The sequence below is a fragment of the Sorex araneus genome, chromosome 11 (assembly GCF_027595985.1).
Source record: "Sorex araneus isolate mSorAra2 chromosome 11, mSorAra2.pri, whole genome shotgun sequence".
NCBI lineage: Eukaryota > Metazoa > Chordata > Mammalia > Eulipotyphla > Soricidae > Sorex > Sorex araneus.
Genome location: NC_073312.1, coordinates 33,327,129 through 33,341,516, shown reverse-complemented (window position 1 = coordinate 33,341,516; position 14,388 = coordinate 33,327,129). Strand labels below are relative to the sequence as shown.

The 14,388-nt window shown below is 38.5% G+C and overlaps 1 protein-coding gene across 1 annotated transcript in view; it reads left to right on the top strand.

Annotated features, from left to right (window-relative positions):
• Positions 1–14,388, top strand: part of PDE6C (phosphodiesterase 6C) — a 60,079-nt gene that overhangs the window by 41,996 nt on the left and 3,695 nt on the right. The window contains 4 exon segments of the mRNA XM_055119255.1: positions 5,159–5,259; positions 7,583–7,690; positions 7,787–7,850; positions 13,879–13,953. Coding sequence (XP_054975230.1) covers positions 5,159–5,259; positions 7,583–7,690; positions 7,787–7,850; positions 13,879–13,953 — 348 coding nt within the window.

The window sequence follows — 14,388 nt, the reverse complement described above, 5'->3', positions numbered from 1 at the left end:
CACAGGGGTCACTCCTGGCTGTGCACTCAGGAACCACCCCTGGCGGTGCTCAGGGGACCATATGGGATGCTGGGATTCAAACCCGGGTCGGTCGCGTGCAAGGCAAATGCCCTACCCACTGTGCTATCACTCCAGCCCCACAAATTCCACATTTTTTTTTAAATTGAACTTTGAAATGGTCCCCACAGCATATTTACAAGTGTGCTTACAAGTATATTCATTTATACCATGGCTTCCCTGATCCTATGTATTTTATCTTGATTCCAAAGCTTATCAAATAGAGTTTTGTCATCTGATATTTTTTCCAAAAGCTTTATAAGCTGTTTGTTACATCTATTTTAAGAAGTATCAGCTTAGCAGGATGTAAAGGTCTTCAGATAGATTCTCTTTCTCAGAATTCTCATCAATTTTTGACTCCAGAAGTTGGTAAGGCTTTCACAGAGCCTGTGAGGCTATAGACCAACTGTGTTAGAAATAAGCCATTACTATTTTCTTTCCTTTTTCGTTACCTGTGGCTTCTCCTTGATTTATAATACTAGCAGGTGTTCAATACCTACCAATATAACTGTTTTTTTTCCATCTCTGCTGTCATATTATGTTGAGAAAACTGGGGCTCAGAGGAATATCTTTTTTCATTTGTGCAGCCACATTTTGAGACAATTTGCTGTAAAGATCACAGGCTCTGTCTTTGTTTATTTAAAAAACTGCACATATATATGCATTTAATCTTCATTTTTTCTTCCAAAAATATTTCATAGAGCTTCCAAATTACATAATGTACTAAAAAAATGAGGGCCAGTAGAAGATAAAAATAAGACAAAGCATACTAAAGTGCAGGGTATCAACATTTATTATACACGGACGACAAATTTGGCCCTTTTTCTAGTAATTGGTTCAAGACAAAAGCGGAATTTTTTACATGAACCACTGTATCCATAAATTTAATAAAAACATGTAGAACCTCTTTTTTTAAAACCTTAGCAGTGGGAAGAAGAGATATATAGAACTTGAAAAGAATTCCTCAAAGAGGAGACTTGCTCATGTTTTTCAATGAGTGACAATGAGTCAGGTAATGTCATGTGTGAAAAACAGGTATATTGTGTTATCTACAAAGGGAACAGTGGGGAGGAGTTGGATGTACACCACTCTCCCCCTTAATTATACAAATTTTACAAGTATTTCATTATCCAACATTGAGTTCCTTGACAAAGTAAAAGAACTTTTGACAATCTGTCAGCTTTAACAATCCTTTAACAAAAATTTAAAATATTTAAGATTAAAAATGGTTAAAAATCTCTTTTAAGAAACATTTCTAACAAAAGAGAACATGCCTTAACAATTGACAATCTGACAGCTGTTTTGTACTTTTGGATTGGAGAAGTCTGACCAATACAGAGTGCAGCAGTAACACACATATGTATTTCTGTATCTTTTTCTTTCACATACTTAGCAAATAGCCACTGGTATCCAGGCCTCCAAATACAAAGCAGCCTGCATCATGATGACTGGTGCATTATACATGTTGACTAATTTGGTTGCTGGCTGTCGATAATATGTTCTGTGTAACTGGCTCTTGATAGGCCCAGAAGGTATCTCCTAGGGGAGTATTTGAGTAAGCAGTCTGTGCTGCTTTTCCAAAAACATAATTCCCATTCTATAATTTTTTCAACTGGCTTTCTCTAAATGTTTTTTTTCTTTATATTATATATATATAGGGTGTACAATATGTTTCACCTGGACTGCAGCAATAGCACAATGGGTCGGGTGTTTGCCCTGCGTGCAGCAGACCTGGGTTTGATTCCTCCATCCCTCTCAGAGAGCCTGGAAAGCTACCAAGAGTATCCTGCCCACATGGCAGAGCCTGGCAAGCTACCTGTGGCATATTCAATAGGCCAAAAACAGTAACAAGTCTCACAACGGAGACGTTACTGGTGCCCACTCGAGCAAATCAATGAATGACAGGACTACAGTGCTACAGTGCAGTTCAGTGCAGTGCAGTGCTACAATATATTTGAATTTATACACATCATGAAATGATTACTGTTGTCAAGAGAACTAAATAGGTCATCTAAGAGGTTTACCTCTTTGTATGGTGATAACCTGAGATTTACTTTCTGCAAATTTTCAGTATATGATACAAGATTTAAATAACTTCTTTGTTATAAATTGCAATTTATCTCAAAGTTTAAGGCTGAAGTAGGGGGTGGGGATGTAGCTCAATATAAAAATGTATACTTTGTAAATGTAAGGCCCTAGGTTTGAAACCTCACCAAAAAGCTTGAAGCTTTCTCAGAGATGCTCCCTCTACCTCTTTGCTCTCTAGAATAAAAGTCAAGAGTGATATAAGTTGTTTTTGATTCTTAAAAGTATGTGTCAGAACCATATAATGCACATTATTTTTGCAACAGAGCAGTGTACATCAGTGAATAAAGACAGGGATTGATGGATATGATAAATTACTATCTGTCAGTTGAAACAATGGTATTCCAAACCAGAGGCAGGTAAGATGTGATTAAAATTATGAATGCCTTACTGACTTCTCTTCTCAGCCTGTCCAGACTAGATTGAAGATAATCTCTACCCAGGCAAATGTGGACTGATATGTTCAATGGGCTTCTATAAACTCTCCCAAGAAAAATTGATTTGATTTAGACAAGCTTTGTTTTTGTTTATTATGACTTGGAGTGCTCCCAATAGTAATTTCTTTATTCCATTGCCTTGAAAAGACTAAATATAGTTGCTAGTAGGAACTATTTGTTAATTTGGTTTGGGGCCATATCTGGCGGTGCTTGGAGCTACTCCTGGCTTGTTGATTAGAGGTCACTCGATTGTTTTGGAAGACCATGAAGTGCTGGGGATCAAACCTGGGCCTCCTGCATTCAAAGCATGGTCACACCCCTTTGAACTATTTCCCTGACCATACTAAGAACTATTTCAACAACAGCAAAAATCACAGTCCCCTTTTTATTACTTATATCAATTGTGCAAAATATAAATTTTCTTGCCCTGGAAATTGTTACCAAAAGGGATCTTAAGTGAAAGTTTATACAATATAATGTTTCTCTCCCAGGGGTCATATGGGCCTCCAAGATATTTCAAGGGGCCACAGGTAAAAAACCCACAAAAATGGGGGACCATGGCAGGGACTAAGATCCTTGGTAGGATGGGGTTGAGGAGATATAGGAGATATAGTGAGAAGGAAACAAGAAAATACAGTTGGAAAAGGGTTGAGAAACACTGGTATAATACTTACTAAGCATTTAACATTTAAGTTCTGATTCTTTTCTCGCTTTTGGAATCAGTCAAGCTTTTGGAATGACAGAAATACATTTGGTTGAGGGTTTATAATTCTATTTTAACTTAGAGTTAACCTCCTGACTATCAGAATATTAATGATATAGCAATAAGTTTTATAGCAACTAACAATTTTAAAATGTGTTCCCAGTTATCTTATGTGACTCAAAATTCCATAAATATGTATTGGGCGTGCATTGAGTTCTCTCTTCACTTAAGAAAACAAATTCTCACAGATGTTAAGTGACATTAACTTTGCTGTGCTGTGGTTTATTATGAGGAAATTAAGACTATTCAGAAAGCACTTACTTAGATGGTGTCTGGTAAGCAGGACGCATTAGGTGAATGTTCGCTATTGCTATTCTATACTTAGTCTAGATTTTTTTTCTATATTGTGCTGATTCTTTCTTTACAAAGTTACTTTTTACTTACAGTGGAGTTTTTCTGTAATTCATAACGTCAACTTCACTTAGCAAAACTACCATTTGTCTTTGATACCTGGAATATCAGGCCCTTTTACAACCATTGCCACCTTTATACTCAGTTCTTCTAGAACACGAAAAATTAAACTGATATATGTACCAAGAGGTTATTATTGTAAGACACTGTAAGAGAAAAGTCTAAAATACTTTAAAAGAAAAGTCTAGGGGTTGGAGCGATAGTACAGCGGGTAGGGCATTTGCCTTGCACACAGCTGGCCCAGGTTCGATTCCCAGCATCCCATATGGTCCTCCAAGCACCACCAGGGGTAATTCCTGAGTGCATGAGCCAGGAGTAACCCCTGTGAATTGCCAGGTGTGATCCAAAAGAGCAAAAAAAAAAAAAAGTTTAAAAGTTGTAAAATATAGTTATGGGGCTGGAGAGAAAGTAGAGGGATTAAAGTTCTTGCCTTGCATGTGGTCAATCCTATTTTGATTCCTGGCACCTCACAGGGTCCCCTGAATACCACCAGGAGTAATCCCTGAGCACAGATCCAGGAGTAGCTCCTGAGCATACCAGGTGTGGCCCCCCAAACAACAACAAACTATAGTTGGAATAAAACATTTTAAGATAACTTAGGAAGATTTTATTTTTCCTTACACATATACAAATACTGGTGTAATTTGTAGCTTAAGAAATTTTACAATGTTTTTCTGATTATTCTGGAATTACTGATGAATTATTCAACATGTCTCTTAATTGGACAGCTATCAGATTTTTATTAAAATTTTCCAATACCGGGGTTGGAGCGATAGCACAGCGGGTAGGGCGTTTGCCTTGCACGAGGCCGACCCAGGTTCGAATCCCAGCATCCCATATAGTCCCCTGAGCACCGCCAGGGGTGATTTCTGAGTGCAGAGCCAGGAGTGATCCCTGTGCATCGCCGGGTGTGACCCAAAAAGCAAAATAAAATAAAATAAAATAAAATTTTCCAATACCAGGACACAGAGATAGTACCGTGGGTAGGGCATTTGCCTTGTACATGGCCAACCCAAGTTTGATCACTGGAATACCACAGGTTCCCTGATCCCTCAAGGAGTAAGTACTGAGCACTGCCAGGTGTGGCCCACAAACAAAATGTTCCTCAATACAAACAAAACTTTAATCTATGTTTACTTTTTAATTGTCCTAGGAGAAAACACTTTTGTTTACTGCAAAAGTTTACATGTTAATTATATAAACATTTGTTAATTATATCTATTGTTAAAGTTTAAATAATCATACTTCATGTACAGTATTTTATTTAATCTGAGAGTTAAAAATTGAAAGCAAAAATGAAAGAAACCTTTTTCTTCTCTTTATAATTTGTTAAGCCTGGTTGGTAAGTTTGTTGAATCAAAAACATATTAATAATTGCACCTTATTATGAATTTTCATCTTACAGAGTTTAAACATCTTCCAGAACCTAAATAAGCGCCAGTTTGAAACAGTCATTCATTTGTTTGAAATTGCAATAATAGCAACTGACCTTGCTTTATATTTCAAGTAAGTATGGAATTCCCTGCCCACCATATTCCCATATATTTTGGGATTTTAACGTTCATTTGTGAACCATAGAATTGAAGTTAAAAGGTATCTATTCATGCACACATTTTTTCCATTTTACTTAATGTAGCTAAGCACCTAACATTAAGCAAACCATTGTTTGATCCCCAATACTGCATATTATTCCCCAGGAGTGACCTGAGACAGAACCAAAAGAGTAGCCCCAACTACCAGTTGTGACCCCTAAATCCAAAATATAAAAATAAGTCTCACCATCCTTATGTAAACATGTATTCAACTCTTTCATTCATATTTTTGTGCATTGTACTTAAAATATTTTCACAAATTTTATCACACAACTTGCTTTTTTTTCCACACAGTACGTTTAACAGATTCACCCTGATGGTAAATGGAGATCCAATTCAATTATTTAAGCTATATATTCAAATGCATAAATATTATCATGATTAATTTCATGATTCATTCATAGCCATTTAGATTGGCTTCCAATTTTTCTAATATTGGAAAATACTAACATCTTCATACATAAATGAGATTTTTTTCCTAAGCTACATATCTAGAAATGGCATAATTGTGGCGTTTTCCTTCAGTTTTATAAGCATGAAGGGAAACTAACCACCAAGTAGTTGTACCAATACAGATTCTCACCAGCGGAGTACAAAAATACGTATTTTCCTCTGTCTGGAATCTTCTTAATCCAGGCACATTTAAATTAACCTTTTTTGTTAGTCTAACATGGTTTCTTCAAAATGTGGGTTGCCAGGGGGATGTTTGTGAAACTAGGCAGCAGGGCAGTAGTATCTATGACAGAGAGGGAGCTATTGCTTCATCCCTGACTCGACTCCACCTACCTGTGAAGTGGCGGAAATGCTCGGGAAATCAAGGCTGGTAAAAGTCTGCCCAGGCGTCCATACTGGGTGGATGCTAAGGTGCTCACCTCTGCACAGTATTCCAGGTTTGTTGCCTATTTTTGTTGAATTTTAGGAGAAGACAGAGTGAAGCAAAGAACTTTTACTTTGAAAAACATGAGAGGAGCAATAATACATTCCAAATTGGGGTGAGGACAATCCCATAAATGGAAAATGTGCAGCAACTTGCACATTGGTAAAGTTGGTTTTTGAACTGCCATGGCTTAGGGGCTTTCTAGTAGGTAGAAGTTCCTTCCAGGTGAAAAGGGCTTTGAACTTATGGTTTATTGGGATTTTGTATATGTTCATATACATATGCGTGGGGCTGGAGCGATAGCACAGCTGTAGGGTGTTCGCCTTTCACGCAGCCGACCTGAGTTCGATTCCTCCGCCCCTCTCCGAGAGCCCGGCAAGCTACCGAGAGTATCGTGCTCGCATTGCAGAGCCTGGCAAGCTACCCATGCGTATTGGATATGCCAAAAACAGTAACAATAAGTCTCTCAATAAGAGATGTTACTGGTGCCCGCTCGAACAAATCAATGAGCAACGGGATGACAGTGATACATATGCATATATGTATAAAATCTTTTTTTTTCTTTTTGAGTCATACTCAGGGATGTACAGGGGTTAACTCCTGGCTTTGCACTCAGGAATAACTACTGGCAGTGCTCGGGGGATCATGTGGGATGCTAGGGAATCAAACCCGGGTCAGCCCCATGCAAGGCAAACGCCTTGACTGCTGTGCTAATCGATTCAGCCCCTATATGTAATCTTTTCTTCTTACTGAAGTTTCTCCTTTCCTGAGGAGGTTCGACTTTCTCCATCTGGATTGGCATCACTGAGTCTTACCAGGTTTTGGTTCGTGAAAATTGTCTTTGAAAGCAGTTCAGCCTTCATGCTTTAGAAGCTAGCAAAAGGGCTGGTGATAGAGTAAATAATTTCTTTTCAGATTATATCTTGGTTTTATTACTTCCCAAAACTCATTGCCAATAATCCCCAACTACCTGCTTCATCGATGTATTCTTGCTTACTAGTGAGATTGATCATCATTTTTATATATTTTTGGCACTTTTGTTGTTTTAATGCATCATAAAATGTATCACAAAAGCCTGTAACCTTTATTTTTTTTATCATGTTCTCTTTTATCACATGTTTAGTTTTAATATATTCCAACTCACCAGTTCTTTTCCCTCCACGGTTGTTGTGCATTCCCTTACGCCTTTTGTATTAGGAGATCATAACTCTCCCTTGTTCTCTTAGCCCTGGTCCCTTAGACTCCACTCTGAGGCATCCTATGCAAGTTAGGAACAGGATATCTGAAAAGCACATGTTAAAGATAAATTTTTCTCTCTGCTCTTATATGCTAAAATTGTTGCACAGTGATTTTTTTTTAGAAAGAGAACCATGTTTCAAAAAATTGTAGATGCCTGTGAGAAAATGGAAACTGAACAAGAAGCCATCAAATTTGTAACTATTGATCCAACCAAAAAAGAGATTATCATGTAAGTAGTTCAAATTTTATCTGCCTCCCTTTTTTTTGGCAAAAGTAACATGTTTTGAGTTTATTTTTCAACTTTAATAATTTTTTTCTTCCAAAGGGCAATGATGATGACCGCTTGTGACTTGTCAGCTATCACTAAGCCCTGGGAAGTACAAAGTCAGGTGAGTCCAGAACATTTCTTTATCACATTTCCAAGAATTGTCTCAGTCCCATGTAAAAAAAATGAACATGGAGAGCTCTACATGCTTGGAATTTCGTTATAGCAAGCAAATATGATTACATATTTTGTAAGTGTTGCTATTTATTATATTGACCTTGTCCTTTCACATGCTTAGTTTCTCTTTAAATTGCAAGGAAAAAAAGGCAGCTTAAGAGTTAAGACAAAAGTAAATTGTTCCCTGTTAGGTTTCTCTTAATGAAAGGGGTCAAATAGCTTTCAAGAGCTCACAAATGTATGACAATTGGTCAGCCTATTGATCCACTCCAGAACAATGCAAAGAGAAGGAATCTTGGAAAGAAAATAATTTTTGAAAATAATTTCTTACTACTGGCAGGTTGTGAAAAGTTTATAGAAAATCAAGAAATGTCTGAGTTTTTTTTTTCCCAAATAGGGATGTATCAGCACAAGACAAGAATGATTTAGAGCATGATTCATTTATTATTTATTTATTATTTAAAATTTTTTTTAATTTTATAAGTTATTTCACAATATTTGATTACATTTAATATTCAAACAATCCTACCAACATTATACCTTCCCACCACCAAATTTGGGATGTTTCCATCCCAAGCCCCAAGCCCTGTCCCAAAACACAACCACAAGAATACATTTCGTATTGTCTGTTATGAAGAACTGCTGAACGTGTTTACAGAAAATTGTTCATATAGGAAATCATGTGAAGATTGTTCTATTTTGGTAAGAGTCAGTAAGTCATTCTATAGAATATCAGTAACATGTTGTTAAAGTTTGGATGATGTGAGCTTTGGGATATATATCTGAAAATATGTATATATGCATATATATTTTCCTCTATGATTTGTTGCCTACTATCTGAACCCCATCAAATATGGTGTGGTAATTATGGAGAATGGGTAGGGAGTGTCTTATGATGTGTTGCACAGCCACTTTCGCAGCTGTGCGGTCCAGGAATATGTTTGCTCATGTGTGAGGCTTGGCACGAGCGTGTGGCGAGCGACCTGGAATGTGGTGGTGGTTGGTTTGTGGTAGTCGGCTGCCGGGGCTGGGTCCCTTGGGGCGGGGAGGACTCTCACCCGCACCCGCCTCTGGGGCGCCCCAAGTGAAAACTGCCTGGTGCAGAGTCCAGTGGGATAGTTATGGGGACCTCATGTTATACTCCCTTCCAGGAGAAGCAGCCGTGTGATCTCTAGAGGATGATTTAAAGGATGATTTCCATTATAAGGAAACTAACTCTTGTCCCTTCTGCAATCAGCAATCACCTATCAATTAAAGGTTTCCACCTTGAGACTGGAGAGATAGCATACTGGGTAGGGCATGATTCCCAGCATCCCATATGGTCTCCTGAGCACCGCTAAGAGTAATTCCTGAGTGCATGAGCCAGGAGTAACCCCTGTGCATCACCAGGTGTGACCCAAAAAGCAAAAAATAAAAAATAAATAAAAATAGAGGCTGTGAACTGATGTTAGAGTGCCTGTCATGAAAGTGCTTGTCTAGTCTTGAGGAAAGATGGAATGCACACTTACTGACTAGATGAACCAGATGAGCCAAGTTTCTCTCTTCTCCCTCATAATTTATACAAAAAAAAAAACCCTAATCAGAGATTTTCTTTAAAGGATGAGAAGTTGGGATGAACTGGGTTTAACTGTGAATATGGATTACATTTTTTTAAAGATAGGATATTTGTGATCAAGTCCAAAATCAAGCTTTCATGCTCCTTTTGCTCTGACATGCCTGCTCTTCCTCTTCCTCTTTGCAGTTCTAACCATCCAAGCCTGGAACCCATGGTTCTGGGGAGTCCCCTCCTCTATTTTCTCTTTTTCCCACCTAACTTTCAATAGAAGTGCCATAGCCACCTCCTCCTTGATGGATCTCATTATTTATCATTCCCCAGCCTTCCTCTGCCCTGCTGCTGGCAATGTTGGAACTCTGCTCAGTCACCCCACTACTTAGAAACCGAAACTCTCCTGTGCCAAGAGTTTTTCAACTTGTTTTCTTTTTTTATTTTAAAAGAAATTCTTTTGATTTTCTTTTTTTAAAAAAATTTTAAAAAAATTTTATTAGTGAATCACTGTGATGTACAGTTACAAACTTATGAACTTTTGTGTTTGCATTTCTCTCATACAGTGATCATTTACCCATCCCTCCACCAGTGCCCATTTACCTCCACCAATGATCCCAGTATCCCTCTTGCCACCCCCACCCCATCCCCCACCACCCCACCCTGCCTCTGCGGTGGGGCATTCCCTTTTGTTCTCACTCTTTTTAGGTGTTGTAGTTTGCAATAGAGGTATTGAGTGGCCTTCATGTTCAGTCTATAGTCTACTTTCAGCTCTCATCTTTCAACCCGAATGGGTCCTCCCAACATCCTCTACTTGGTGTTCCCTTCTCTATCTGATCTGCCTTTTACCCCAGCATGTGAGGCCAGTTTCCAAGCTGTGGGGCAGACCTCCTGGTCCTTATCTCTACTACTTTTTGGCGTTAGTCTCCCACTCTATTATTTTATATTCCACAGATGAGTGCGATCTTTCTATGTCTGTCTCTCTCTTTCTGACTCATTTCACTTAACCTGACACTTTCCATGTTGATCCACTTATATGCAAATTTCATGACTTCATCTTTTCTAACAGTTGCATAGTATTCCATTGTGTAGATGTACCAAAGTTTCTTTAACTAGTCATCTGTTTTTGGGCACTTTGCTTTTTTTCCAGATTTTGGCTACTGTAAACAGTGCTGCAATGAACATACAAAGACAGATGTCATTTCCACTATACCTTTTTGCTTCTCTGGGATATATTCTCAGGAGTGATATTGCTGGGTCAAATGGGAGCTCAATTTCTAATTTTTTGGGAATAGTCCATATTGTTTTGCAAAAGGGCTGAACCAGTCAGCATCAGCAGTGAAGGAGAGTCCCTTTCCCTCCACATCCACGTCAACACCGGTTATTTTGTTCTTTTGGATGTGGACCAGTCTCTGTGGTGTGAAATGATATCTCATTGTTGTTTTAATCTGCATCTCCCTGATGATTAGTGATGTAGAGCATTTTTTCATGTGTATTTTAGTCATTCGGATTTCTTCTTTGAGAAAATTTCTGTTCATTTCCATCTCCCATTTTTTTTTCTTTTTGGGTCACACCTGGCGATGCACAGTGGTTACTTCTGGCTTTGCACACAGGAATTACTCCTGGCAGTGCTCAGGGGACCATATGGGATGCTGGGAATCGAATCCAGGTCGGCCACGTGCAAGGCAAACACCCTACCTGCTCTCATCCCTCATTTTTTGATAGGGTTGGATGTTTTCTTCTTGTAGAGTTCAACCAGTGCCTTGTATATCCTTGATATCAATCCCTTATCAGCATTGTACACATTCAATGCAATCCCTATAAGGATACCCATGACATTCTTCAACAAATGGTGCTGGCAAAACTGGACAGCTACATGAAAAAAGATGGGCTTAGCTCTCTACTTAATGCCATGTAATAAAGGCAGGTCAAAGTGGATTAAAGATCTCAACATCAGACCAGAATCCATAAGGTACATGGAAGACAAGGTCGGCAAAATCCCCCATGACAATGAAGTTAAAGGTATTTTCAAAGATGACATGCCACTGGCCAAAGTGGCCAAAGTGAAAACAGAGATAAACAAATGGGACTACCTTAAACTAGGAAGATTCTACACCTCAAAAGAAACAGTGGCCAAAATACAAAGACAGTCTACAGAATGGGAAAGGATATTCACTGTTTCTTTTGAGGTTGGGGAGGGTGATTCCTCCCATATTCTTTTCCCCAAGGGTTGCTTTAGCTATTCGTGGGGGCTTATTGTTCCATATGAATTTCAGGAGTGTTTGCTCCATTTCTTTGAAGAATGTCATGGGTATCCTTATAGGGATTGCATTGAATGTGTACAATGCTTTGGGGAGTATTGCCATTTTGACAATGTTAATTCTCCCAATCCATGAGCAGGGGATATCTTTCCATTACCTCGTGTCCTCTTTTATTTCTTGAAGTAGTGTTTTGTAGTTTTTTTTGTACAAGTCCTTTACCTCCTTAGTTAAGCTGATTCCGAGGTACTTGATTTTCTGAGGCACGATTGTGAATGGGATTGCTTTTTTTCATGTCACTTTCTTTTCTATCGTTATTTACATATAGGAAAGCCATGGATTTTTGGGTATTGATTTTATAGCCTGCAACTTTACAAGTCTATTGTTTCTAGGAGTTTCATGGTAGAGGTTTTAGGGTTCTCTTAGTATCATATCATCTGCAAATAGTTACAGCTTGATTTCTTCCTTTCCTACCTGAATGCCCTTAATATCTTTTTCTTGCCTAACTGCTATCGCAAGTACTTCTAGTACTATATTGAACAGAAGGAACAGAAGTGGAGAGAGTGGGCATCCTTATCTCGTCCCTGATTTTAGAGGGAAGGCTCTTAGTTTTTTCCCATTGAGGATGATGCTTGCCGTAGGCTTGTAGTAGATGGCTTTGACTATATTGAGGAAAGTCCCTTCTATACCCATTTTGGCGAGAGTTTTCATCATAAATGGTTGCTGGATCTTGTCAAATAATAGCTGTTATTCTTGATATGCATAATATAACCTTCCACATAATGAAATATATCTTTACTTCCTTCTCTTGATCTTAGCATTTCATATTACTATTCTTATAAGGCTTTTTTTCTTTTACTTTTTTTTTGACGGGGGGGGGGCATACCCAGTGGTGCTTAAGGCTTACTCCTAACTCTGTGCTCAGGGATCATTGCTGGTGAAGCTTGGGGGACCTTCTTCTTCTTCTTCTTCTTTTTTTTTTTATTGACTCACTGTGAGAACAGTTACAAAGCTTTCCATTTAAATCTTGGTCATACCATGATCAAAAACTCATCCCTTCACCAGTGCACATTTTCCACTACCAAGAACCCAAGTATACCCCCATCCCACCCCTCCCCCTGCCTATGTGGCAGATGACTTCCACTTCTCTCTCTCTCCACTTTGATCACATTCACTATTTCGACAAAAGACCCACCATTATTATTTGGAATTTTCCCCAACAATCAGACCTGCTGAAAAGGCATCATTAGATAATTTGTTTACTATTTCTGATTCCCAAGAGCATATGATGATTTTGTATTTCTGATATTTTAGTAATAAGTCTGGAGGGACTTCTGCCAAAAGCCACTGGGTTCTGAAATTGGTTTGTGTGCCTCTGGGATCATGGCCATTCAGGAGCCAGGAGTCATTTGTGGGCGGCAACTCAAGGTGTTGTTGGGGGGGGAGAGGGGCTGGCTCCACCCCACATCCCATGAGGCCCCATATGTCATGTCACTGCAGTCTCATACCTGGCTGTCCAACAGGCTTTGGAAAGGTGGCGGCCACCGTGCCACAGGGAAGAAAAGGCCGAAGGGGGACCTTATTCTTATAAGGCTTATCACATTGTTTACATAACTGTCTTCACAGGACCATGAGCATTTTACAGTCAAAGGTATATTACTCCTTTGTCAAGTCTGACTCATGCTAAAAACAGCTAATGAACTTGATAGTTTTCTGAAACAATAATAACCATATATTAACCCTCAAATAGTCTCACCACTGTAATTAAGCTGTGATCTAATCACCATGTGTGTGCATATATATATATGTTATGCGGATATATGATAGATACTGACAAACAGGGTAATAGAATAGAGGTTTTGGAAATATCAAAGCTGGAAGCACAATTAATCATGGTACCAAACATCCTCCACATCCCTTTTTATTGGTGCAAAATGATGGCAATGGCAAATAAGAAGCATTCCCAAAATGAGTTTAGACACTAACTTAGGAAGAGAAATTCCTCTCCCGTTTTAATGTAATCTGCACATGTTATCTCTTTAAAATCAAAGAGCATATGGTATGACAAGACCTCGACCATTAACTATAAACTCCATCCTTAAACAGTCCTCATACTAATAAAATGAAAATTTTCTAAAGTGACTTTCCTGAACCAAGTCTTTCTTCATCTTCAGGTCGCACTTATGGTTGCTAACGAATTCTGGGAACAAGGAGATCTGGAGAGAACAGTACTGCAGCAACAACCTATTGTAAAGTATCTTCACACACAAATTGCTTTACTTATAAAAATTATTGCTGTACAAAAGGAAAGGAGAGACAAGAAGAAAAGTGCCTCCCATAGAGGGAGGCTGGGGGTGGGGTGTTGGGGGATGGTGGAAGGTTAATAGGAACATTGGTGGTTAGAATATACACTGGTGGAGGGATGGGTGCTGGATCAGTATATGACTGAAGCCCAATTATGAACAGCTTTGTAATGGTCTATCTCATGGATAGTCAATTAAAATTTTTTTGAATGTAATGTGGAGTTCATGCCCAATTCAATCAGCTTAATCAATGGCTGAATAAATAGCAGTACTCCTACATTAATATATATATATATGTATACATATATATATATCTGTGTCACTAATTTGTCTGCTGAATCTTAGAAAACTATCTTAAAAGGAATTATTTGTTTTTCTATC